This window comes from Cherax quadricarinatus, chromosome 23 (assembly GCF_038502225.1).
Source record: "Cherax quadricarinatus isolate ZL_2023a chromosome 23, ASM3850222v1, whole genome shotgun sequence".
Lineage (NCBI taxonomy): Eukaryota > Metazoa > Arthropoda > Malacostraca > Decapoda > Parastacidae > Cherax > Cherax quadricarinatus.
In genome coordinates this window covers 4,420,726-4,446,297 of record NC_091314.1, presented here as the reverse complement: position 1 = coordinate 4,446,297, position 25,572 = coordinate 4,420,726, and the positions used below count along the sequence as shown (strand labels likewise).

The 25,572-nt window shown below is 48.0% G+C and overlaps 1 protein-coding gene across 3 annotated transcripts in view; it reads left to right on the top strand.

Moving 5' to 3' along the window:
* The window catches only part of LOC128686141 (protein turtle homolog A), a 509,174-nt gene that overhangs the window by 439,345 nt on the left and 44,257 nt on the right, over positions 1 to 25,572 (top strand). For all 3 annotated transcript variants that reach the window (XM_070087793.1, XM_070087792.1, XM_070087791.1), the window contains exons 4-6: positions 14,092 to 14,285; positions 16,602 to 16,715; positions 18,620 to 18,904. In XM_070087793.1, coding sequence (XP_069943894.1) covers positions 14,092 to 14,285; positions 16,602 to 16,715; positions 18,620 to 18,904 — 593 coding nt within the window. The remainder of the gene's footprint in view (positions 1 to 14,091; positions 14,286 to 16,601; positions 16,716 to 18,619; positions 18,905 to 25,572) is intronic.

Genomic DNA, 25,572 nt, shown 5'->3' with positions numbered 1-25,572 from the left:
TTCGCGGTTTTTTTCCAGTGAGTTGTGTTTCAGGAACTGCCGTGAGTATGTTTGTGTTGCGGTAACTGCCGTGAGTATGTTTGTGTTTCGGGAACTGCCGTGAGTATGTTTGTGTTGCGGGAACTGCCGTGAGTATGTTTGTGTTGCGGTAACTGCCGTGAGTATGTTTGTGTTGCGGGAACTGCCGTGGACCTGTTTGAGTGGTGGGAATCGCCGCGGCTGTGTTGCGGCTACCACAAACGTCTTGCAGGAACTGCCACGAACATGTGTTGCGGGAGTTACCACGAACATGTTTGTGTTGCAGGAACTGCTATAAACATGTTTGTGTTGCACGAACTGCCATGAACATGTTTGCGTTGCAGGAACTGCCATGAACATTTGTTGCGGGAATTACCATGAACATGTTTGTGTTGCAGAAACTGCCATGATCATGTTTGTGTTGCAGGAATTGCCACAAACACGTTTGTGTTGCAGGAACTGCCATAAACATGTTTGTGTTGCAGGAACTGCCATAAACATGTTTGTGTTGCAGGAACTGCCATGAACATGTTTGTGTTGCAGGAACTGCCTTAGACATGTTTATCATCCACATACAGGCTGCGTTGCAGGTGCCGCCTCAAGCATTTTCAGTACAGAGTAAGTTATGGATTGTGTTACGACATAGCGTGTTGCAGAGATAGCGTGTTGCAGAGACCGCCAGCGATATATGAATATAGTACGTCCGTAGATCACTCAATACATCTTACTTTCTACGAATCTCAACGACCTCTCGTAGTTGTTAACTGAGTTATTCAAAGGTAGTGTGTGTGTGTGTGTGTGTGTGCGTCTTCCGCTATACTACCTTGAATATACCTTTGATGAGTTCCGAGAGTTTTCCTACTCCGACAGCCCGGCCTTCGGCCAGGCTTGTCTGGTGCTTGCGTGGTTCAACCAGACTGTTGTTGCTGGTAGACCTCTGGCCCATATATCCATCACAGCCTTGTTGATCTGACACCTGATGAAGATACTTATCCAGTTTCCTCTTGAAGACTTCTACACTTGTTCCAGCAGTGTTTCTGATATCTTCTGGTAAGATGTTGAATAATCTGGGACCAAGGATGTTGATATAGTGTTCCCTTATTGTACCCACGGTGCCCTTATTGTTCATTGGCTTTATTTTATACATTCTCCTACATCTCTCGCTTTTCTAGCTTTTCTCTGTCCCTGACAGTGCTATCTAGTGATTATCTGGTTCGTCTGTAGCTCCCGTCCTGCTACCATCTAAGATCACTAGAGAGAAGTCTTGATCATTAATCATTCACAACACCTGTGCTAGCAGATGCTGTGGTAGCACACACCTGTGCTAGCAGATGCTGTGGTAGCACACACCTGTGCTAGCAGATGCTGTGGAAGCACACACCTGTGCTAGCAGATGCTGTGGTAGCACACACCTGTGCTAGCAGATGCTGTGGTAGCACACACCTGTGCTAGCAGATGCTGTGGAAGCACACACCTGTGCTACCAGATGCTGTGGTAGCACACACCTGGGCTAGCAGATGCTGTGGTAGCACACACCTGTGCTAGCAGATGCTGTGGTAGCACACACCTGTGCTAGCAGATGCTGTGGTAGCACATACCTGTGCTACCAGATGCTGTGGTAGCACACACCTGGGCTAGCAGATGCTGTGGTAGCACACACCTGTGCTAGCAGATGCTGTGGTAGCACACACCTGTGCTAGCAGATGCTGTGGTAGCACATACCTGTGCTACCAGATGCTGTGGTAGCACATACCTGTGCTACCAGATGCTGTGGTAGCACACACCTGTGCTAGCAGATGCTGTGGTAGCACACACCTGTGCTAGCAGATGCTGTGGTAGCACACACCTGTGCTAGCAGATGCTGTGGTAGCACATACCTGTGCTACCAGATGCTGTGGTAGCACATACCTGTGCTACCAGATGCTGTGGTAGCAGACACCTGGGCTACCAGATGCTGTGGTAGCACACACCTGTGCTAGCAGATGCTGTGGTAGCACACACCTGTGCTAGCAGATGCTGTGGTAGCACACACCTGTGCTAGCAGATGCTGTGGTAGCACATACCTGTGCTACCAGATGCTGTGGTAGCACATACCTGTGCTACCAGATGCTGTGGTAGCAGACACCTGGGCTACCAGATGCTGTGGTAGCACACACCTGTGCTAGCAGATGCTGTGGTAGCACATACCTGTGCTAGCAGATGCTGTGGTAGCACACACCTGTGCTACCAGATGCTGTGGTAGCACACACCTGTGCTAGCAGATGCTGTGGTAGCACATACCTGTGCTACCAGATGCTGTGGTAGCACATACTTGTCCTACCAGATGCTGTGGTAGCAGACACCTGGGCTACCAGATGCTGTGGTAGCACATACTTGTGCTACCAGATGCTGTGGTAGCACACACCCGTGCTAGCAGATGCTGTGGTAGCACACACCTGTTCTGCCAGATGCTATGGTAGCACACACCTGTGCTACCAGATGCTGTGGTAGCACACACCTGTGCTAGCAGATGCTGTGGTAGCACACACCTGTGCTACCAGATGCTGTGGTAACACACACCTGGGCTAGCAGATGCTGTGGTAGCACATACCTGTGCTACCAGATGCTGTGGTAGCACACACCTGTGCTACCAGATGCTGTGGTAGCACACACCTGTGCTACCAGATGCTGTGGTAGCACACACCTGTGCTAGCAGATGCTGTGGTAGCACACACCTGTGCTACCAGATGCTGTGGTAGCACACACCTGTGCTAGCAGATGCTGTGGTAGCACACACCTGTGCTACCAGATGCTGTGGTAGCACACACCTGTGCTACCAGATGCTGTGGTAGCACATACCTGTGCTACCAGATGCTGTGGTAGCACATACCTGTGCTACCAGATGCTGTGGTAGCACATACCTGTGCTACCAGATGCTGTGGTAGCAGACACCTGGGCTACCAGATGCTGTGGTAGCACATACCTGTGCTACCAGATGCTGTGATAGCAGACACCTGGGCTACCAGATGCTGTGGTAGCACATACCTGTGCTACCAGATGCTGTGGTACCACATACCTGTGCTACTAGATGCTGTGGTAGCAGACACCTGGGCTACCAGATGCTGTGGTAGCACACACCTGTGCTACCAGATGCTGTGGTAGCACACACCTGGGCTACCAGATGCTGTGGTAGCACATACCTGTGCTAGCAGATGCTGTGGTAGCACATACCTGTGCTACCAGATGCTGTGGTAGCACACACCTGTGCTATCAGATGCTGTGGTAGCACACACCTGTTCTGCCAGATGCTGTGGTAGCACACACCTGTGCTACCAGATGCTGTGGTAGCACACACCTGTGCTAGCAGATGCTGTGGTAGCACATACCTGTGCTACCAGATGCTGTGGTAGCACACACCTGTGCTAGCAGATGCTGTGGTAGCACATACCTGTGCTACCAGATGCTGTGGTAGCACACACCTGTGCTACCAGATGCTGTGGTAGCACACACCTGTTCTGCCAGATGCTGTGGTAGCACACACCTGTGCTACCAGATGCTGTGGTAGCACACACCTGTGCTAGCAGATGCTGTGGTAGCACATACCTGTGCTACCAGATGCTGTGGTAGCACACACCTGTGCTAGCAGATGCTGTAGTAGCACACACCTGTGCTACCAGATGCTGTGGTAGCACACACCTGTGCTACCAGATGCTGTGGTAGCACACACCTGGGCTAGCACATGCTGTGGTAGCACATACCTGTGCTACCAGATGCTGTGGTAGCACACACCTGTGCTAGCAGATGCTGTGGTAGCACACACCTGTTCTGCCAGATGCTGTGGTAGCACACACCTGTGCTACCAGATGCTGTGGTAGCACACACCTGTGCTAGCAGATGCTGTGGTAGCACATACCTGTGCTACCAGATGCTGTGGTAGCACACACCTGTGCTAACAGATGCTGTGGTAGAACATACCTGTGCTAGAAGATGCTGTGGTAGCACAAACCTGTGCTACCAGATGCTGTGGTAGCACACACCTGTGCTACCAGATGCTGTGGTAGCACACACCTGTGCTACCAGATGCTGTGGTAACACACACCTGTGCTAACAGATGCTGTGGTAGCACACACCTGGGCTACCAGATGCTGTGGTAGCACACACCTGTGCTAACAGATGCTGTGGTAGCACACACCTGGGCTAGCAGATGCTGTGGTAGCACACACCTGTGCTAACAGATGCTGTTGTAGTACACACCTGGGCTACCAGATGCTGTGGTAGCACACAACTGGGCTACCAGATGCTGTGGTAGCACACACCTGGGCTACCAGGTGCTGTGGTAGCACACACCTGGGCTACCAGATGTTGTGGTAGCACACACCTGGGCTAGCAGATGCTGTGGTAGCACACACCTGGGCTACAAGATGCTGTGGTAGCACACACCTGGACTACCAGATGCTGTGGTAGCACACACCTGTGCTACCAGATGCTGTGGTAGCACACACCTGGGCTAGCAGATGCTGTGGTAGCACACACCTGTGCTAACAGATGCTGTGGTAGTACACACCTGGGCTACCAGATGCTGTGGTAGCACACAACTGGGCTACCAGATGCTGTGGTAACACACACCTGGGCTACCAGGGGCTGTGGTAGCACACACCTGGGCTACCAGATGTTGTGGTAGCACACACCTGGGCTAGCAAATGCTGTGGTAGCACACATGTGGGCTACCAGATGCTGTGGTAGCACACACCTGGGCTACCAGATGCTGTGGTAGCACACACCTGTGCTACCAGATGCTGTGGTAGCACACACCTGTGCTACCAGATGCTGTGGTAGAACAAACCTGTGCTACCAGATGCTGTGGTAGCACACATCTGGGCTACCAGATGCTGTGGTAGCACACCTGGGCTACCAGATACTGTGGTAGCACACACCTGGGCTACCAGATGCTGTGGCAGTACACACCTGTGCTACCAGATGCTGTGGTAGCACACACCTGGGCTACCAGATACTGTGGTAGCACACACCTGTGCTACCAGATGCTGTGGTAGCACACACCTGTGCTACCAGATGCTCTGGTAGCACACACGGCAAGCAGTACCAGCCTGGTTGATCAGGCCCTGATCCACCGGGAGGCCTGGTCGTGGACCGGGCCGCGGGGGCGTTGATCCCCGGAATAACCTCCAGGTAGACCTGGGCTACCAGATGCTGTGGTAGCACACGTGAGCTACCAGACCATCTGGCTTACAGAGTAATCATCCGGTGTGCGTCGTTGAGGCTTCCTCCATGCTGGATAGCACTCAGCGAGGCTTCCTTTGATATCACGTGACTTTATAAATTGAACCCTCCCCTTGCAGAGAGGAGACGGGGAAGGTCGTAGTTCCTTGATGACGACGAAGAGCTCTTGATCCAAAAAATTACATCTACCTCCTCTTCCCCTTTCCCCTGGATCGATCCTAATCATTACCTCCCCCCTGTACAACCTCCCCAGTCCCCTGACTTTAGAGCTTTCCATGTGGGTTTAGCTCACTGGACAATGTGTTCCAGAAATATATTTTTTTTACATTAAGTCAGCCAAAAGTCCGTCTGAAATTTACGAAGCAATTAATGATAATTGTAATTGAAAAAACAAAGTCGTAATAACGACTGTCTATGAATAGGGACGACCCTGGGAGGGTACTCAGACCTGCTACGTACGACCCTGTGAGGGTACTCAGACCTGCTACGTACGACCCTGGGAGGGTACTCAGACCTGCTACGTACGACCCTGGGAGGGTACTCAGACCTGCTACGTACGACCCTGGGAGGGTACTCAGACCTGCTACGTACGACCCTGGGAGGGTACTCAGACCTGCTACGTACGACCCTGGGAGGGTACTCAGACCTGCTACGTACGACCCTGGGAGGGTACTCAGACCTGCTATGTACGACCCTGGGAGGGTACTCAGACCTGCTACGTACGACCCTGGGAGGGTATTCAGACCTGCTACGTACGACCCTGGGAGGGTACTCAGACCTGCTACGTACGACCCTGGGAGGGTACTCAGACCTGCTACGTACAACCCTGGGAGGGTACTCAGACCTGCTACGTACGACCCTGGGAGGGTACTCAGACCTGCTACGTACGACCCTGGGAGGGTACTCAGACCTGCTACGTACAACCCTGGGAGGGTACTCAGACCTGCTACGTACAACCCTGGTGTCATGTAGGGGGGTAATGATTGAATAGGATATAAGTGGGGAATATGGGAGTAAGGGATTATGTAGGCAGGGGAGGGGCATGCGAGGTGGTAGGAGTGGGATGATTAGCGGAGGTAGGTAGGTAATGACAGGTCAGTGGTGACCACCACGACACTCTCATTAACTCTACACTACTCACTAACATATGCCTCGCCCATTCTTCACTCATATAAACATAATAAAATATAAGAAATAAGAATAAATAACGGTGGGCAGTGAATATTACTATTCTACTCAAACAAAGTTTATTATTAAGTCTTTGTACAATAATATATTTGGGAACAGGAGAACATTATTGTGGTTTAGATAAATGGGATGGTAAGTATAAGCAGTGAGACAGGGAACACAATCAACTTGACCAAAATGAATTTAACTTACAATATAGTTCAGAGGGCAGTTCATCACAGGAACTAAGCCACAGGTCCCAAGACCTACACAGCACGAGTACTGCGCCAAGCCAATACTCTGCCCAATGCCTCCAACAGTCTCCTCCAGAGACTTCAGCAGCCTTCTCCCGAGCCCTGCACCCCAGCAGCAGCTCCGCTCGAAGTCTCTGCTCAGGAGCCCTGCACCCCAGCAGCAGCTCCGCTCAAAGTCTCTGCTCAGGAGCTCTGCACCCCAGCAACAGCTCCGCTCGAATCTCCTGATCATGCTCTTCCTTGGGCTTTTATGGTGGTCCAAGCACCTTCCACAACCACGTGTACGACCTGACGCCTAGGTCTGACGCCGTCAAGAACAAAAGACCTCAGACGTGGGCGTGGCTACAGACGTTTGCCAAGGCAAGGTGTGACCATATAATTGGTTAAATTAGGTCTCCCCAGAGACCTCACAAGCCCAGCTGAACTACATCACACTGGGAGGGTACTCAGACCTGCTACGTACGACCCTGGAAGGGTACTCAGACCTGCTATGTACGACCCTGGGAGGGTACTCAGACCCGCTACGTACTACCCTGGGAGGGTACTCAGACCTGCTACGTACGACCCTGGGAGGGTACTCAGACCTGCTACGTACAACCCTGGGAGGGTACTCAGACCTGCTACGTACAACCCTGGGAGGGTACTCAGACCTGCTACGTACGACCCTGGGAGGGTACTCAGACCTGCTACTTACGACCCTGGAAGGGTACTCAGACCTGCTACGTACTACCCTGGGAGGGTACTCAGACCTGCTACGTTCGACCCTGGGAGGGCACTCAGACCTGCTACGTACGACCCTGGGAGGGTACTCAGACCTGCTATGTACAACCCTGGGAGGGTACTCAGACCTGCTACGTACAACCCTGGGAGGGTACTCAGACCTGCTATGTACGACCCTGGGAGGGTACTCAGACCTGCTATGTACGACCCTGGGAGGGTACTCAGACCTGCTACGTGCAACCCTGGGAGGGTACTCAGACCTGCTACGTTCGACCCTGGGAGGGTACTCAGACCTGCTACGTACAACCCTGGGAGGGTACTCAGACCTGCTACGTACAACCCTGGGAGGGTACTCAGACCTTCTACGTACGACCCTGGGAGGGTACTCAGACCTGCTACGTACAACCCTGGGAGGGTACTCAGACCTGCTACGTACAACCCTGGGAGGGTACTCAGACCTGCTACGTACAACCCTGGGAGGGTACTCAGACCTGCTACGTACGACCCTGGGAGGGTACTCAGACCTGCTACGTACAACCCTGGGAGGGTACTCAGACCTGCTACGTACGCGGACCACGACCACTGTCCTGTGTATTCAGTGTGGGTATAATTAGGGCTGAACTCTGACAGATTAAACACTAACATGTTAAAGTTATCGAGGTGCAGTTGCTCAGGTTTAGTTAAAAAATTGTTTAATGTTAATTTCACAAAATATGTCAATACACCAGAGTTTTTATTATACGTCTGTTTTTTTTTTTAAAGATGGCGTGTTTGTGAGGCTTGTCTAGACAGCAACAGTGTTTGTGAGGCTTGTCTAGACAGCAACAGTGTTTGTGAGGCTTGTCTAGACAGCAACAGTGTTTGTGAGGCTTGTCTAGACAGCAACAGTGTTTGTGAGGCTTGTCTAGACAGCAACAGTGTTTGTGAGGCTTGTCTAGACAGCAACAGTGTTTGTGAGGCTTGTCTAGACAGCAACAGTGTTTGTGAGGCTTGTTTAGACAGCAACAGTGTTCACTGAACGACTGTGTGGGTGCTCACTGTGGGAGGACCCACACATTGGAGTGTTCACTATGGGAGGACCCACACAGTGGAGTGTTCACTGTGGGAGGACCCACACAGTGGAGTGTTCACTGTGGGAGGACCCACACAGTGGAGTGTTCACTGTGGGAGGACCCACACAGTGGAGTGTTCACTGTGGGAGGACCCACACAGTGGAGTGTTCACTGTGGGAGGACCCACACAGTGAAGTGTTCACTGTGGGAGGACCCACACAGTGAAGTGTTCACTGTAGGAGGACCCACACAGTGGAGTGTTCACTGTGGGAGGACCCACACAGTGAAGTGTTCACTGTGGGAGGACCCACACAGTGAAGTGTTCACTGTGGGAGGACCCACACAGTGAAGTGTTCACTGTGGGAGGACCCACACAGTGAAGTGTTCACTGTGGGAGGACCCACACAGTGGAGTGTTCACTGTGGGAGGACCCACGCAGTGGAGTGTTCACTGTGGGAGGACCCACACAGTGAAGTGTTCACTGTGGGAGGACCCACACAGTGGAATGTTCACTGTGGGAGGACCCACACAGTGAAGTGTTCACTGTGGGAGGACCCACACAGTGAAGTGTTCACTGTGGGAGGACCCACACAGTGAAGTGTTCACTGTGGGAGGACCCACACAGTGGAGTGTTCACTGTGGGAGGACCCACACAGTGAAGTGTTCACTGTGGGAGGACCCACACAGTGGAGTGTTCACTGTGGGAGGACCCACACAGTGGAGTGTTCACTGTGGGAGGACCCACACAGTGGAGTGTTCACTGTGGGAGGACCCACTCAGTGGAGTGTTCACTGTGGGAGGACCCACTCAGTGGAGTGTTCACTGTGGGAGGACCCACACAGTGGAGTGTTCACTAAGTGTGATAATCTTACGGTTCACCTTTGCTATGGCAATACTGAAAAATATGTTGGAGCCTTTGATGTTATCTGTCGATACCAGAAGGCGGCCGAGGGGCAGGGCGGGGCGAGGAGCAGGGAGGGGCGAGGGGCAGGGAGGGGCGAGGGGAGAAGCAATGATGAGTGGTGTTGGGGTGAGAAAAGAGGGAGGGTGATGACGGGTGACGTGGCTTGATTGGTAACTTAGCCCACACACACACAGTCCGTGGTTCGATCCCCAAACGGGTGAAAACACTGTGTGATCTATAGTAGAATGCATATTAATTGGGACAGTAATAAAATAAGACATTTATTTCTAAAATTAATGTTTATTTGAGAAATATACGGCAATGATATGACATGACAGCCCGTAATGCTATGCATATAAGTGGCTTTGGCATGCTGCTCTTTCCTGTATTTTTTGTACCTCTGTTTGTATGCCTAAATTACTAAATAAATAAATAAATAAATAACTCATTTAATAAGATATATTACCACTCTTTGCTTCTATAAACATTGTTACATGAATTATATAGAATCGACCAATGTTGAACACATTGTGTCATGTTCATCGTTGTGGTACCAGGTCCTAATAACAGCAGCATTTAGCCTCTCCACAGTTGAACAGTCCTGTTTCATGATCCTGCGGTTATTGCCCATAAATTTTCAATTGGGTTGAAGAATGTCAGCATTTTCTGGAAGTGTGGCATGAAGCATGAATCTGCTGGAAAATGCCTTCTCCATCAGGAAAGTCTCTGTCCACAATGGGAAGAAAATGAGTTGTCAGGATTTTCTTGTATTTGTCACTGTTCATCGTTGCTTCAACAATAACAAGTCGTCCAGGGCCTTTAGCAGTAAAACTAAGCCAAAACATCTTAAGTGGGTATTTTGACGCTTGTTGAATGTGCCCATTCCAAAGAGGTTCGCCTTTGCTCCGTCTTCCTACCAATGATCTGTACCCATGAACTTCAAAATGTGTCTCATATGTCGTCCATCCCATATGATCGAGTGTCCACCACAGCCTTTTTTTTTCTTCACAGCAGCAGTCAGTAATTATTTCTTTACGGGTTCTGGCAGTTCTGCCAACTTCAGGGAGCCAAATCTCTCTCTCTCTCTCTCTCATTGAGCATGTGGTAAAATCTCTTTAGATCTTTGCTGGTTTTCTTGGGATCCTTCACACTTTTTTTGTGATAACCTTGTTACCTTTTGTTACCTTATGTTTCCTTCTACATCTTCCTCGACGCAGCGCTCCACCAATCACCAGTGTCATCAGCTCTCTTCAGAATCCGACCAACAGTTGACTTTGCTGGGCTCAAATTTTCGGGGATCTTATACTCAAATCAGCATGTTTCATAAGAACTACAATACTTTCACTCTTCCTAGGTATAGCATCCATTATGAATTTCAGCATTAATCATGAACTCAAGAGAAGAATTTGGCAAAACCACATTCACTCACGAAGCACACTTGCAGGAATAATATTACAGAACAACAGCTGTTGTAGCACTGACGAGAGTGGCAGGGTAACACTACAGCTGGTTGCCAGAATTCAGTAACAAACTCTTATGAAAAGAAAAGGAGTCAAAACTACATTAATTATACCGGAGACTAAAACATATGAGAAAGTTACAAAATTTACTCCTGTCCCAATTAATTTGCACACTCTTGTACCATTATCCATGGTAGCTGTGTGAGGTACCATGATCCACGGCAGCTGTGTGAGGTACCATGATCCACGGCAGCTGTGTGAGGTACCATGATCCATGGTAGATGTGTGAGGCACCGTGATCCATGGTAGGTGTGTGAGGCACCATGATCCATGGTAGTTGTGTGAGGCACCATGAACCATTGTAGGTGAGGCACCATGATCCGTGGTAGATATGTGAAGCACCATGATCCATGGTAGGTGTGTGAGGCACCATGATCCATGGTAGGTGTGTAAGGCACCATGATCCATGGTAGGTGTGTGAGGCACCGTGATCCATTGTAGGTGAGGCACCATGATCCGTGGTAGATATGTGAAGCACCATGATCCATGGTAGGTGTGTGAGGCACCATGATCCATGGTAGGTGTGTAAGGCACCATGATCCATGGTAGGTGTGTGAGGCACCGTGATCCATGGTAGGTGTGTGAGGCATCGTGATCCATGGTAGATGTGTGAGGCACCATGATCCATGGTAGGTGTGTGAGGCACCTTGATCTATGGTAGGTCTGTGAGGCACCATGATCCATGGTAGGTGTGTGAGGCACCGTGATCCATGGTAGGTGTGTGAGGCACCGTGATCCATGGTAGGTGTGTGAGGCATCGTGATCCATGGTAGGTGTGTGAGGCACCATGATCCATGGTAGGTGTGTGAGGCACCATGATCTATGGTAGGTGTGTGAGGCACCATGATCCATGGTAGATATGTGAAGCACCATGATCCATGGTAGGTGTGTGAGGCACCATGATCCATGGTAGGTGTGTAAGGCACCGTGATCCATGGTAGGTGTGTGAGGCACCGTGATCCATGGTAGGTGTGTGAGGCACCATGATCCATGGTAGGTGTGTGAGGCACCTTGATCTATGGTAGGTCTGTGAGGCACCATGATCCATGGTAGGTGTGTGAGGCACCATGATCCATGGTAGTTGTGTGAGGCACCATGAACCATTGTAGGTGAGGCACCATGATCCGTGGTAGATATGTGAAGCACCATGATCCATGGTAGGTGTGTGAGGCACCATGATCCATGGTAGGTGTGTAAGGCACCATGATCCATGGTAGGTGTGTGAGGCACCGTGATCCATTGTAGGTGAGGCACCATGATCCGTGGTAGATATGTGAAGCACCATGATCCATGGTAGGTGTGTGAGGCACCATGATCCATGGTAGGTGTGTAAGGCACCATGATCCATGGTAGGTGTGTGAGGCACCGTGATCCATGGTAGGTGTGTGAGGCATCGTGATCCATGGTAGATGTGTGAGGCACCATGATCCATGGTAGGTGTGTGAGGCACCTTGATCTATGGTAGGTCTGTGAGGCACCATGATCCATGGTAGGTGTGTGAGGCACCGTGATCCATGGTAGGTGTGTGAGGCACCGTGATCCATGGTAGGTGTGTGAGGCATCGTGATCCATGGTAGGTGTGTGAGGCACCATGATCCATGGTAGGTGTGTGAGGCACCATGATCTATGGTAGGTGTGTGAGGCACCATGATCCATGGTAGATATGTGAAGCACCATGATCCATGGTAGGTGTGTGAGGCACCATGATCCATGGTAGGTGTGTAAGGCACCGTGATCCATGGTAGGTGTGTGAGGCACCGTGATCCATGGTAGGTGTGTGAGGCACCATGATCCATGGTAGGTGTGTGAGGCACCTTGATCTATGGTAGGTCTGTGAGGCACCATGATCCATGGTAGGTGTGTGAGGCACCATGATCCATGGTAGGTGTGTGAGGCACCGTGATCCATGGTAGGTGTGTGAGGCATCGTGATCCATGGTAGGTGTGTGAGGCACCATGATCCATGGTAGGTGTGTGAGGCACCATGATCTATGGTAGGTGTGTGAGGCACCATGATCCATGGTAGGTGTGTGAGGCACCATGATCCATGGTAGGTGTGTGAGGCACCATGATCCATGGTAGGTGTGTGAGGCACCATGATCTATGGTAGGTGTGTGAGGCACCATGATCCATGGTAGATATGTGAAGCACCATGATCCATGGTAGGTGTGTGAGGCACCATGATCCATGGTAGGTGTGTCAGGCACCGTGATCCATGGTAGGTGTGTGAGGCACCGTGATCCATGGTAGGTGTGTGAGGCACCATGATCCATGGTAGGTGTGTGAGGCACCTTGATCTATGGTAGGTCTGTGAGGCACCATGATCCATGGTAGGTGTGTGAGGCAAAATGATCCATGGTAGGTGTGTGAGGCATCGTGATCCATGGTAGGTGTGTGAGGCATCGTGATCCATGGTAGGTGTGTGAGGCACCATGATCCATGGTAGGTGTGTGAGGCACCATGATCTATGGTAGGTGTGTGAGGCACCATGATCCATGGTAGGTGTGTGAGGCACCATGATCCATGGTAGGTGTGTGAGGCACCATGATCCATGGTAGGTGTGTGAGGCACCATGATCCATGGTAGGTGTGTGAGGCACCGTGATCCATGTTAGGTGTGTGAGACACCATGATCCATGGTAGGTGTGTAAGGCACCATGATCAATGGTAGATGTACAGTGGTTGCGACCATTACATTAACCTCACACCTTTAAAACTCCACTGATCAGCTTTAGCAATCAGTGTAGGTGGGATATAGGTGGGTGCTGGTGACTCTACCTAGAGGTGTACAGTACCGCCCAGGTACACTTGTTCATCCTCCAGGGAAATCCTGGCTTAACCTGGCTTAGACTGTTATCCCGTGTAAGCCGGACCTTGGGCTGGTGTTATCCCTGGAGAGGAGATAGAGGGGCTCTTGATCGAAGGAATCGGAGCTGCCCGTTCCCTAACACCCTACGGGTGTAGCTCTTCCTCGTGATTATAATTATTGTTAAAGGTAGCATAACACCAGATCGTAATAACGTGCCGTGGGTACTTATATATATATATATATATATATATATATATATATATATATATATATATATATATATATATATATATATATATATGAGTTAGCATTATTCTCTACCCTAACCCTAATTGTCTCCTTTTCCCAGGCACCGTGTGACTTCCCCTACGAGTTTAGCTCTTCACCGTGAATGTAATGGTTTTCTAACAGCCTCGTTACCCTGTCCCTCAGGCTTGACCTACGAGAGGGAGGCGAGAAAGAAGAGTATGTTGACCCAGCTATGGAAGGTCGGGTAAGGTCAGATCTTAGGGCTGCCCACCTCAACTTTGACCCCCTGCAAGGTCAAGATTCTGGCAGATATAGATGCCGAGTGGACTTCAAGGTGTCACCGACCTTGTTCGCCCTCGTCAACCTTACTGTGTACGGTGAGTGTAGGAACATTACTGTGTACGGTGTGTAAGAACGTTACTGTGTACGGTAAGTGTAGGAACGTTACTGTGTACAATGAGTGTAGGAACGTTACTGTGTACGGTGACTGTAGGAACGTTGCTGTGTACGGTGACTGTAGGAACGTTACTGTGTACGGTGTTATATAGGTCACTGTATATGTTTAGAAAGGTCACTGTATAGTGTTAGGAAGCCAATAGCATATAGGTAGGAAGGTCCCTATATGGTGTTAGGAAGGCCACTATATATGGTCTTATGAAGGTCCCTATATGGTGTTAGAAAGGCTGCTATGTATGGTGTTAGGAAGATTCCTATATGGTGTTAGGAAGGCTACTATATAAGGTGTTAGGAAGGTCCCTTCCCGGACTACCTTTCACGAATTTCGCAGGACATCGACAAGCTCACAGTCAAAATACACACACTGTATAATCCTATATACGGAATATCAAAATGGTATACAATACCGACAGGTTGGTAGGTAAGACACATAGGCAACAGTTAGGCAACTTTATTCCGAAACGTTTCGCTTACACAGTAGGCTTCTTCAGTCGAATACAGAAAATAGGCAGGAACAGTAGAGATGTGAAGACGATGTAATCAGTCCATCACCCTTGAAGTTGTAGATTTGAGGTTGTCAGTCCCTCAGCCTGACAACCTCAAATCTACAACTTCAAGGGTGATGAACTGATTACATCGTCTTCACATCTCTACTGTTCCTGCATATTTTCTGTATTCGACTGAAGAAGCCTACTGTGTAGGCGAAACGTTTCGGAATAAAGTTGCCTAACTGTTGCCTATGTGTCTTACCTACCAATCCTACATACTGGGTGAGATCTGCCATGTTACAGTTCGCGTCACGATACACACACCAAAACGAAGGCTAGTTACCAGTTTCTGTTTATGGACTTTCCGCATGTGCGGTCCTATTTTTCTTGAAGACTGTCCCTACATACTACAAACATTTACCAAACTCCAGTTCCCAGTCTTCTTCATACAAGACTACAGGCGGAGAACGAAGGCCATCCTGGGAATATAAATATAAATGCAGTATAATACATTTGTGTTTATTTTTCCATAGTGTCGGTATTTTATACCTTTTATCTCCAGGCCATCCTGAAGTTAAAATGTAGGGGAACACACCAGCAAGAAATATACATAGTCCTGCCTAGCAACAGTGTAGCCAGAACAACACATAACTGGTTGTAACAACGATCTGATAGCTGCATTATCCAACCCTGGTTGTGAGTAATATCCACCTGGCATTATCCACATACACCAATTAACTTGAAGGCAGCCCACTATACAACCTTCTACCATCAATGTTTACAAGATCCTGTGTGGTCACTGTGAAAATAAATACGTCGGAGAGACGGGCAGGAATTTTTCCACTCGAGTTACGTTCAACTGGAACAATCTTAGCTATGCATGCTTGCTCAACAGGGACACAGTGCCGGACTTAACTAAAGCACAGAATGTTTACACGGTGGCCATCAAGACGTTCACGGGGTGGCCGGCAGAACATTCACACGCTGGCCGGCAGAATGTTCACACAGAGGGTGCCACAACCCTGCCTGAGAGAACGTGACTATCTACTTTAACAGTTAACTTAATTTAACATTGCTAATTGATGCTGTAAATTGTTTATTACATTAAATGACTGATGGCCAAGACCTGGATAATAATGTAGAGTTTGTGGGGAAGAGGAGGGGAGGAAAGATGGAGAAGGAAAGATAGAGAGGGAAGGAGAAAGGATGGAGAAGGAAAGGGTCCATGTGAGTATGTCTCTAGAGTTAATATTGTAGGGTGGTGTGCTCAGCTGTTTGTGTATACAGGAGGTCGAGTCTCAGCTACCTGCTCTTAAAACTGTGTAAGAAGTCTGCCTCCATTACTTCCTCACCAAGGCCATTCCACTTCCCTACCACTCTGAGGCTGAAGAAATACTTCCTAACATCACTGTGGTTCATCTGTCTCTTTAACATCCATCGGTGTCCCCGAGTTCCTGCTTCTCGTCTCTCAAACAGCTTATCCCTGCCTACCTTATCAATTCTCCTTAGTATTTGGTATGTTATTATATCCTCTCCTTGGTTCTTTTGTCCTCCAGTGTCGTTAGGTCCAGTTTCGTTAGCCTTTACTCTTAGTTCATGCCTCCCATTTCAGAAACAAACTTTGTTCTTGCTTCTGCACTTACCCCAGTTGCTTAACATAATTTTTCCAGGTGTGTATGTAGGGGGGATTGAGATACCTGTCTCGCCTGGTGGCACTGGTACCACTAACACTCACTATTCTTCCTACAGTGGTACCATCTCGCCTGGTGGTACTGGATCAGAGTAACCGGCCGGTGTCGTCAGGACTCCTGGGACCGCTGATGGAGGGTCATCCACTCACACTTCAGTGCGTCGCTACAGGAGGTGAGAAGCCTAGACAAGATAATACAGTGACACTTGAGACATTGTCAATGATACGAATATCTTAGTAATGGATGGTAGAAGAGTGAGTGGTGGTTGTTGTTTGTAGTATATAAGGGCCATGACAGTTCGAGCCATATGAATTCAAGAGGATTTCAGTTAATTCTTGAAGCGTTAAACTCTCTAAGGTTGTTAAGCGCAAGTCGCTGTGGTGCAGGCTCGACCCTTTTCCCGCTAATTGCTGCTGATCTCTGCTCAATCTGGCATTTTATATTCTAGGGTTCGTCGTGGAAAGACGCTTCGTTTAGAACTTAGAATCGAAGCACCACTAGCAAACCCTGAGACTAAAGTGTGAATGAAAAAGGAATCTCTTGCATTGATTAGGAATTAATGTAAAGGTGTGGAGCGTAGGTTGGTGTCTAGAGTTGTGGAACATCGAAGACACTTGAGGCAGACCGTTTTATGAGATGATTTTTATATACAATTTACGTGTACTGCATCCATCACCAAACTTCTCTCTTTAAGAGCGGTGCATTCAAGCTGGCGAATGGTTCTTGTTCCACAGAAATGATGGTTTTCTTCCTCTGGATCAAAATCTGCTTACCATCCATTTCCCAGGTGCTGTATGTCCGCCTCTTCCCTGTGAATAATTTGCTAATCTGTTATTAGGGTGGGAAGCTACACTAGTACATGGAAAAAACATTTATTAATACATTAATAAATAAATGATTAATTCATATGCTTCACAAAGCGAAGCGTAAGAAAAGGAAATAGGGAATTTAGATGAGAGAAAAAGTGTGTGTGTGTGTGTGTGTGTGTGTGTGTGTGTGTGTGTGTGTGTGTGTGTGTGTGTGTGTGTGTGTGTGTGTGTGTGTGTGACACGTAGTGTTTTCTCTGAGTTTCTGTAAAGGAAGTTATCAGAGTCTCGGGTTTCAGGAGACGAAGACCAAAAGGACAATCATGAATATTTTAAGCCTTGGGAAATGTGGGAGGAGAGAAGGCTCTTTGAGAGACTATCTCCCCGTGGAGGCTGAGAGATGATGCTCTTTGAGAATCTTTCTCCAGGGATAATGCTGACAATAATAAGGGGGAAAAAATACAGAATTATTTTGAGCTGTGTTCTGGTAGAGGTAAATAAAGGCGCAAGGGAGAGGGGGGGCGGACCCCATCTAACCCACCTCCGGTGAGAATAACTCAAAGATAGCGGAATATCTTACGTAATCTGCCTAGGTATCTTACTAGTGAACGTAAGATATTGGAATTTTCAACAAAATATCGTTAATTAGTTTATATCAGATGAAGTATGTATTGTACAGAGATGTAATTCCCGTTGACCCCTTTGTGTCCTAGTTCCTGGGCCTTGTGTGAACATACGTGTTCTTGAACCATCCTCCACACGCTGGACAATAAACTGGTTGCTTCGGCAGACCAAAATCTAAATCTGTGTAACATGGCTGGTTAATCTTTAGCCTGATTTCCAATGCAATTTAAGCAATGGTAAATATCAATACGCGTTCACCTGTGTCTTGATGTATTTACGACTATATTTTCTAATACAGAATAAAACTATAGCAAACGTCCAATATCGACTTGACGACTAGAAGTTTGCTGACGACTGTTACCCTTAGTGTGTCTCAGAAGTAACCAGAGTGACATCATAGCTCTAGTCTAAACAGTACGCTAGTTGACCTCTGATGTAACTTATAACCCCAGTGTCAGAGTAAACATTTGATGACCTAGGAACGTGCCTTTCGTGACGTTGTAACCTCAGTTGACCTCCGGTGACGCTAGAAATTTCTCCATGTAACCTTAGTAGCGGCACATGTTATCTTGTAATGACGCCCAGAAAGTGTCTTTCCTGACGTTGTAACTCTGTTGTCTCAATTGACCTCTGACCTCTGTCCCAGGTCGGCCTACACCCGAAGTAACGTGGTGGCGAGGGTCAGTCCTCCTCAGTAACAGCAGCAGCAGTAGCAGCAGCAGCAGTAACAGCCAGCTGCTGAGCCCCGAGGGTTCACCTGGCCGCCTCTCCGCAAGCACCACGCCCACGGGGATGGGCGTGAAGCAGGTGCGGGCGGAGTTGAGCATCCCCGCCCTCACAAGAGACTACCTACACGCCAACCTCACTTGCCGGGCCTCCAATAACAACATTACTGAACCTCTCTCCACCTCCCTCAACCTCCTTCTCTATTGTGAGTACCAACCTGGTGTGTTTATGAGTAACCTCGTGTTGTGTGCGTCTTCTGTGAGTAACCCCGTGTTGTGTGTCTTCTGTAGCACCATGTTATAAGTAACACCAACCACGTGGTTATGACGGCTGTCTTCTGTATACAGTCTTTGCAACACTAATGCACCTTTTGGAAAATACATTTCTTCTCCTTCTTCCTTGTATATTGTCTGTGGCGTCACACCCCAGGTTGTATTCCTTGTCCGGTCTTCTCATCACGTTCCACTTGTCAAGACTGGGATACGATGCAAAGGAAACTTTCGATTGGGCAACGTTTCGCCAAGGGTAGAGTTTTATCAAAGTCATTAATATAATTGTTGTTATAACGAGTCCTCTTTCCTCCTCCTCATCTTCCTATTCTTCCTCCTCTTTGTATCCAGAGACAGTGGTACTGCCTCCTTGCTTATTTTTTTTAATTTCTTACTTGTATGGCCCACACCTCCTCTAGTGCCACCTCAAGTGGATGGCACACACACTTTTAAAACCGACAAGTTGAAGACTGAGACACTGTGGGGCGAAACGTTTCTTCAAAAAAGACTTCCATATATTGCATAAGTGTCTCAATCTTCAACACACACTTGCAACTTGGACAAGTGTGTGTGGGTAGCACACATCCAGTTCGGGTAACACGTACCCACAGTGTACCCATCTCCCCTCTCATCCTCTGGCATAACTTTCTCAACAGTGTGTAGCAGCAGAGTAAATTCTGGTACGCTGCTGCTTAGGAAAAACCTTAATTATATCGCGGGTAAATATATTTGTACCAGTATACAACGTGCCGGGGGGAGGGAAGAAGATGCCGCAGGGATTGAAGTAACAGGTGCCGCAGGGAAACGTGCCACAGGGAAGGATGCCGCAGGAAAGGTGCCACAGAGAAGGAAGCCACAGGGAAGGATGCCTCAGGGAAAGGTGCCACAGGGAAGGATGCCAGAGGGAAGGATGCCGCAGGGAAAGGTGCCACATGGAAGGATGCCGCAGGAAAGGATGCCACAGGAAAGATGCCACAGGGAAGGATGTCACAGGGAAGGATGCCGCAGGGAAAGGTGCCACAGGGAAGGATGCCACAGGGAAAGGTGCCACAGGGAGGAATGCCACAGGGAAAGATGCCACAGGGAAGGATGCCACAGGGAAGGATGCCACAGGGAAAGGTGCCACAGGGAAGGATGCCACAGGGAAGGATGCCGCAGGGAAGGATGCCGCAGAGAAAGGTGCCACAGGGAAGGATGCCACAGGGAAGGATGTCACAGTGAAGGATGCCACAGTGAAGGATGCCACAGGGAAGGATGCCACAGGGAAGGATGCCACAGTGAAGGATGCCACAGGGAAGGATGCCACAGCGAAGGATGCCACAGGGAAGGATGCCACAGGGAAGGATGCCACAGGGAAGGATGCCACAGGGAAGGATGCCACAGGGAAGGATGCCACAGGGAAGGATGCCACAGTGAAGGATGCCACAGGGAAGGATGCCACAGGGAAGGATGCCACAGGGAAGGATGCCACAGGGAAGGATGCCATAGGGAAGGATGCCATAGGGAAGGATGCCACAGGGAAGGATGACACAGGGAAGGATGCCACAGGGAAGGATGCCACAGTGAAGGATGCCACAGGGAAGGATGCCACAGGGAAGAATGTCACAGTGAAGGATGCCACAGGGAAGGATGCCACAGGGAAGGATGCCACAGGGAAGGATGCCACAGGGAAGGATGCCACAGGGAAGGATGCCACAGTGAAGGATGCCACAGGGAAGGATGCCACAGGGAAGGATGCCACAGTGAAGGATGCCACAGGGAAGGATGCCACAGGGAAGGATGCCACAGTGAAGGATGCCACAGGCGTCTCGGGTAAAACTGTGAAAGCGGCAGACTGGTGAAAAATGTAACGAAAATAACACTGGGTGAAAATAATAATTTCACTGTAAACCAACTGTAATGAACGAGGCGAGTGTTTGTACACTGAGTGAAGATAGTTGTTAGTGACCCAAGTGTTTGTACACTGAGTGTAGATGGTTGTTAGTGACCCAAGTGTTTGTACACTGAGTGAAGATGGTTGTTAGTGACCCAAGTGTTTGTACACTGAGTGAAGATAGTTGTTAGTGACCCAAGTGTTTGTACACTGAGTGTAGATGGTTGTTAGTGACCCAAGTGTTTGTACACTGAGTGAAGATAGTTGTTAGTGACCCAAGTGTTTGTACACTGAGTGAAGATGGTTGTTAGTGACCCAAGTGTTTGTACACTGAGTGAAGATAGTTGTTAGTGACCCAAGTGTTTGTACACTGAGTGTAGATGGTTGTTAGTGACCCAAGTGTTTGTACACTGAGTGAAGATAGTTGTTAGTGACCCAAGTGTTTGTACACTGAGTGAAGATGGTTGTTAGTGACCCAAGTGTTTGTACACTGAGTGAAGATGGTTGTTAGTGACCCAAGTGTTTGTACACTGAGTGTAGATGGTTGTTAGTGACCCAAGTGTTTGTACACTGAGTGTAGATGGTTTTTAGTGACCCAAGTGTTTGTACACTGAGTGAAGATAGTTGTTAGTAACCCAAGTGTTTGTACACTGAGTGTAGATGGTTGTTAGTGACCCAAGTGTTTGTACACTGAGTGAAGTTGGTTGTTAGTGACCCAAGTGTTTGTACACTGAGTGAAGATGGTTGTTAGTGACCCAAGTGTTTGTACACTGAGTGTAGATGGTTGTTAGTGACCCAAGTGTTTGTACACTGAGTGAAGATGGTTGTTAGTGATCCAAGTGTTTGTACACTGAGTGAAGATGGTTGTTAGTGACCCAAGTGTTTGTACACTGAGTGAAGATGGTTGTTAGTGACCCAAGTGTTTGTACACTGAGTGAAGATGGTAGTTAGTGACCCAAGTGTTTGTACACTGAGTGTAGATGGTTGTTAGTGACCCAAGTGTTTGTACACTGAGTGAAGATGGTTGTTAGTGACCCAAGTGTTTGTACACTGAGTGTAGATGGTTGTTAGTGACCCAAGTGTTTGTACACTGAGTGATGATGGTTGTTAGTGACCCAAGTGTTTGTACACTGAGTGAAGATGGTTGTTAGTGACCCAAGTGTTTGTACACTGAGTGTAGATGGTTGTTAGTGACCCAAGTGTTTGTACACTGAGTGAAGATGGTTGTTAGTGACCCAAGTGTTTGTACACTGAGTGAAGATGGTTGTTAGTGACCCAAGTGTTTGTACACTGAGTGAAGATGGTTGTTAGTGACCCAAGTGTTTGTACACTGAGTGTAGATGGTTGTTAGTGACCCAAGTGTTTGTACACTGAGTGAAGATGGTTGTTAGTGACCCAAGTTTTTGTACACTGAGTGAAGATGGTTGTTAGTGACCCAAGTGTTTGTACACTGAGTGAAGATAGTTGTTAGTGACCCAAGTGTTTGTACACTGAGTGAAGATGGTTGTTAGTGACCCAAGTGTTTGTACACTGAGTGAAGATGGTTGCTAGTGACCCAAGTGTTTGTACACTGAGTGAAGATGGTTGTTAGTGACCCAAGTGTTTGTACACTGAGTGAAGATGGTTGTTAGTGACCCAAGTGTTTGTACACTGAGTGAAGATGGTTGTTAGTAACCCAAGTGTTTGTACACTGAGTGAAGATGGTTGTTAGTGACCCAAGTGTTTGTACACTGAGTGAAGATGGTTGTTAGTGACCCAAGTGTTTGTACACTGAGTGAAGATGGTTGTTAGTGACCCAAGTGTTTGTACACTGAGTGTAGATGGTTGTTAGTGACCCAAGTGTTTGTACACTGAGTGTAGATGGTTGTTAGTGACCCAAGTGTTTGTACACTGAGTGTAGATGGTTGTTAGTGACCCAAGTGTTTGTACACTGAGTGTAGATGGTTGTTAGTGACCCAAGTGTTTGTACACTGAGTGATGATGGTTGTTAGTGACCCAAGTGTTTGTACACTGAGTGAAGATGGTTGTTAGTGACCCAAGTGTTTGTACACTGAGTGTAGATGGTTGTTAGTGACCCAAGTGTTTGTACACTGAGTGAAGATGGTTGTTAGTGACCCAAGTGTTTGTACACTGAGTGAAGATGGTTGTTAGTGACCCAAGTGTTTGTACACTGAGTGAAGATGGTTGTTAGTGACCCAAGTGTTTGTACACTGAGTGTAGATGGTTGTTAGTGACCCAAGTGTTTGTACACTGAGTGAAGATGGTTGTTAGTGACCCAAGATTTTGTACACTGAGTGAAGATGGTTGTTAGTGACCCAAGTGTTTTTACACTGAGTGAAGATAGTTGTTAGTGACCCAAGTGTTTGTACACTGAGTGAAGATGGTTGTTAGTGACCCAAGTGTTTGTACACTGAGTGAAGATGGTTGCTAGTGACCCAAGTGTTTGTACACTGAGTGAAGATGGTTGTTAGTGACCCAAGTGTTTGTACACTGAGTGAAGATGGTTGTTAGTGACCCAAGTGTTTGTACACTGAGTGAAGATGGTTGTTAGTAACCCAAGTGTTTGTACACTGAGTGAAGATGGTTGTTAGTGACCCAAGTGTTTGTACACTGAGTGAAGATGGTTGTTAGTGACCCAAGTGTTTGTACACTGAGTGAAGATGGTTGTTAGTGACCCAAGTGTTTGTACACTGAGTGTAGATGGTTGTTAGTGACCCAAGTGTTTGTACACTGAGTGTAGATGGTTGTTAGTGACCCAAGTGTTTGTACACTGAGTGTAGATGGTTGTTAGTGACCCAAGTGTTTGTACACTGAGTGTAGATGGTTGTTAGTGACCCAAGTGTTTGTACACTGAGTGAAGATGGTTGTTAGTGACCCAAGTGTTTGTACACTGAGTGAAGATGGTTGTTAGTGACCCAAGTGTTTGTACACTGAGTGAAGATGGTTGTTAGTAACTCAAGTGTTTGTACACTGAGTGAAGATGGTTGTTAGTGACCCAAGTGTTTGTACACTGAGTGAAGATGGTTGTTAGTGACCCAAGTGTTTGTACACTGAGTGAAGATGGTTGTTAGTGACCCAAGTGTTTGTACACTGAGTGTAGATGGTTGTTAGTGACCCAAGTGTTTGTACACTGAGTGTAGATGGTTGTTAGTGACCCAAGTGTTTGTACACTGAGTGTAGATGGTTGTTAGTGACCCAAGTGTTTGTACACTGAGTGTAGATGGTTGTTAGTGACCCAAGTGTTTGTACATTGAGTGTAGATGGCAGCATAAAGAAAGATGTACATGTTCCAGCGACTTTCAAGCCAAAGCTTAATCTAATTTTCTTGTAAACACCTGTCACAGTACCTGGAAAGTTTTGTGTGTGTGTGTGTGTACTCATCTAGTTGTGGTTGCAGGGATCGATCCATAGCTCCTGGCCCCGCCTCTTCACTGGTCGCTACTGGGTCACTCTTGCTGCTCCTCTGTGTGTGTGTGTGTGTAGGAGCGAGGGTCTTGCACAATGTGTGTGTAGGAGCGAGGTTTTTACACAACGGTCGACGTGAGACTAGCCGAGTGAGACTAGCCGAGTGAGACTAGCCGAGTGAGACTAGCCGAGTGAGACTAGCCGAGTGAGAGTAGCCAGGTGAGAGCAGAACATCCCTAGCACATAGTCACCTGTCCCACCCCAGTACTCATCAAAAGAACATAAGAACATAAGAACGAAGGAACACTGCAGAAGGCCTACTGGCCCATGCGAGGCAGGTCCAAGTCCCTACCGGCTTAAGCCAATGCACCCAACCTAGTCAGGTCAGGTCACATTGACTCAAGGGAGGAACACGGCAACCGACCCGTTAGCACAAGCTATCAGGTCTAACTCACACCCACCCACATCTACTCATGTATTTATCCAACCTATTTTTAAAGCTACACAACGTTCTGGCCTCTATAACGGTACTTGGGAGTTTGTTCCACTCATCCACAACTCTATTACCAAACCAGTACTTTCCTATATCCCTCCTGAATCTGAATTTTTCCAACTTAAAACCATTGCTGCGAGTCCTGTCTAGGCTAGATATTATCAGCACACTATTTACATCCCCTTTATTTATTCCTGTCTTCCACTTATAAACCTCAATCATATCCCCCCTAATTCTACGTCTTTCTAGAGAGTGCAGTTTCAGGGCCCTTAGTCTATCCTCATAGGGAAGGTTTCTGATACATGGGATCATCTTTGTCATCCTCCTTTGTACATTTTCCAGAGAATTTATATCCATTCTGTAATACGGTGACCAAAACTGTGCAGCATAATCTAAATGAGGCCTAACCAAGGATGTATAGAGTTGAAGAACAACCTGAGGACTCCTATTATTTATGCTTCTTGATATGAAGCCAAGGATTCTATTAGCTTTATTGCGAACACTTATGCACTGTTGTCTTGGTTTCAGATTACTGCTAACCAGAACTCCTAAATCTTTTTCGCAATCCGTAATATTAAGATCTACATTATTTAGTTTATATGTGGCATGGTTATTGTCCTGTCCAACATTTAGAACTTTGCATTTGTCTATATTAAACTGCATCTGCCACTTCTCCGACCACTGCATCAGTCTATTCAAATCTTCCTGGAGTGCTCGAATGTCCTCGTCAGAATGAATTCGACGGCCTATTTTGGTGTCATCGGCAAACTTGCCGATGTCGCTCTTTATGCCCTCATCTATGTCGTTTATGTAGATTGTGAACAGCAGGGGGC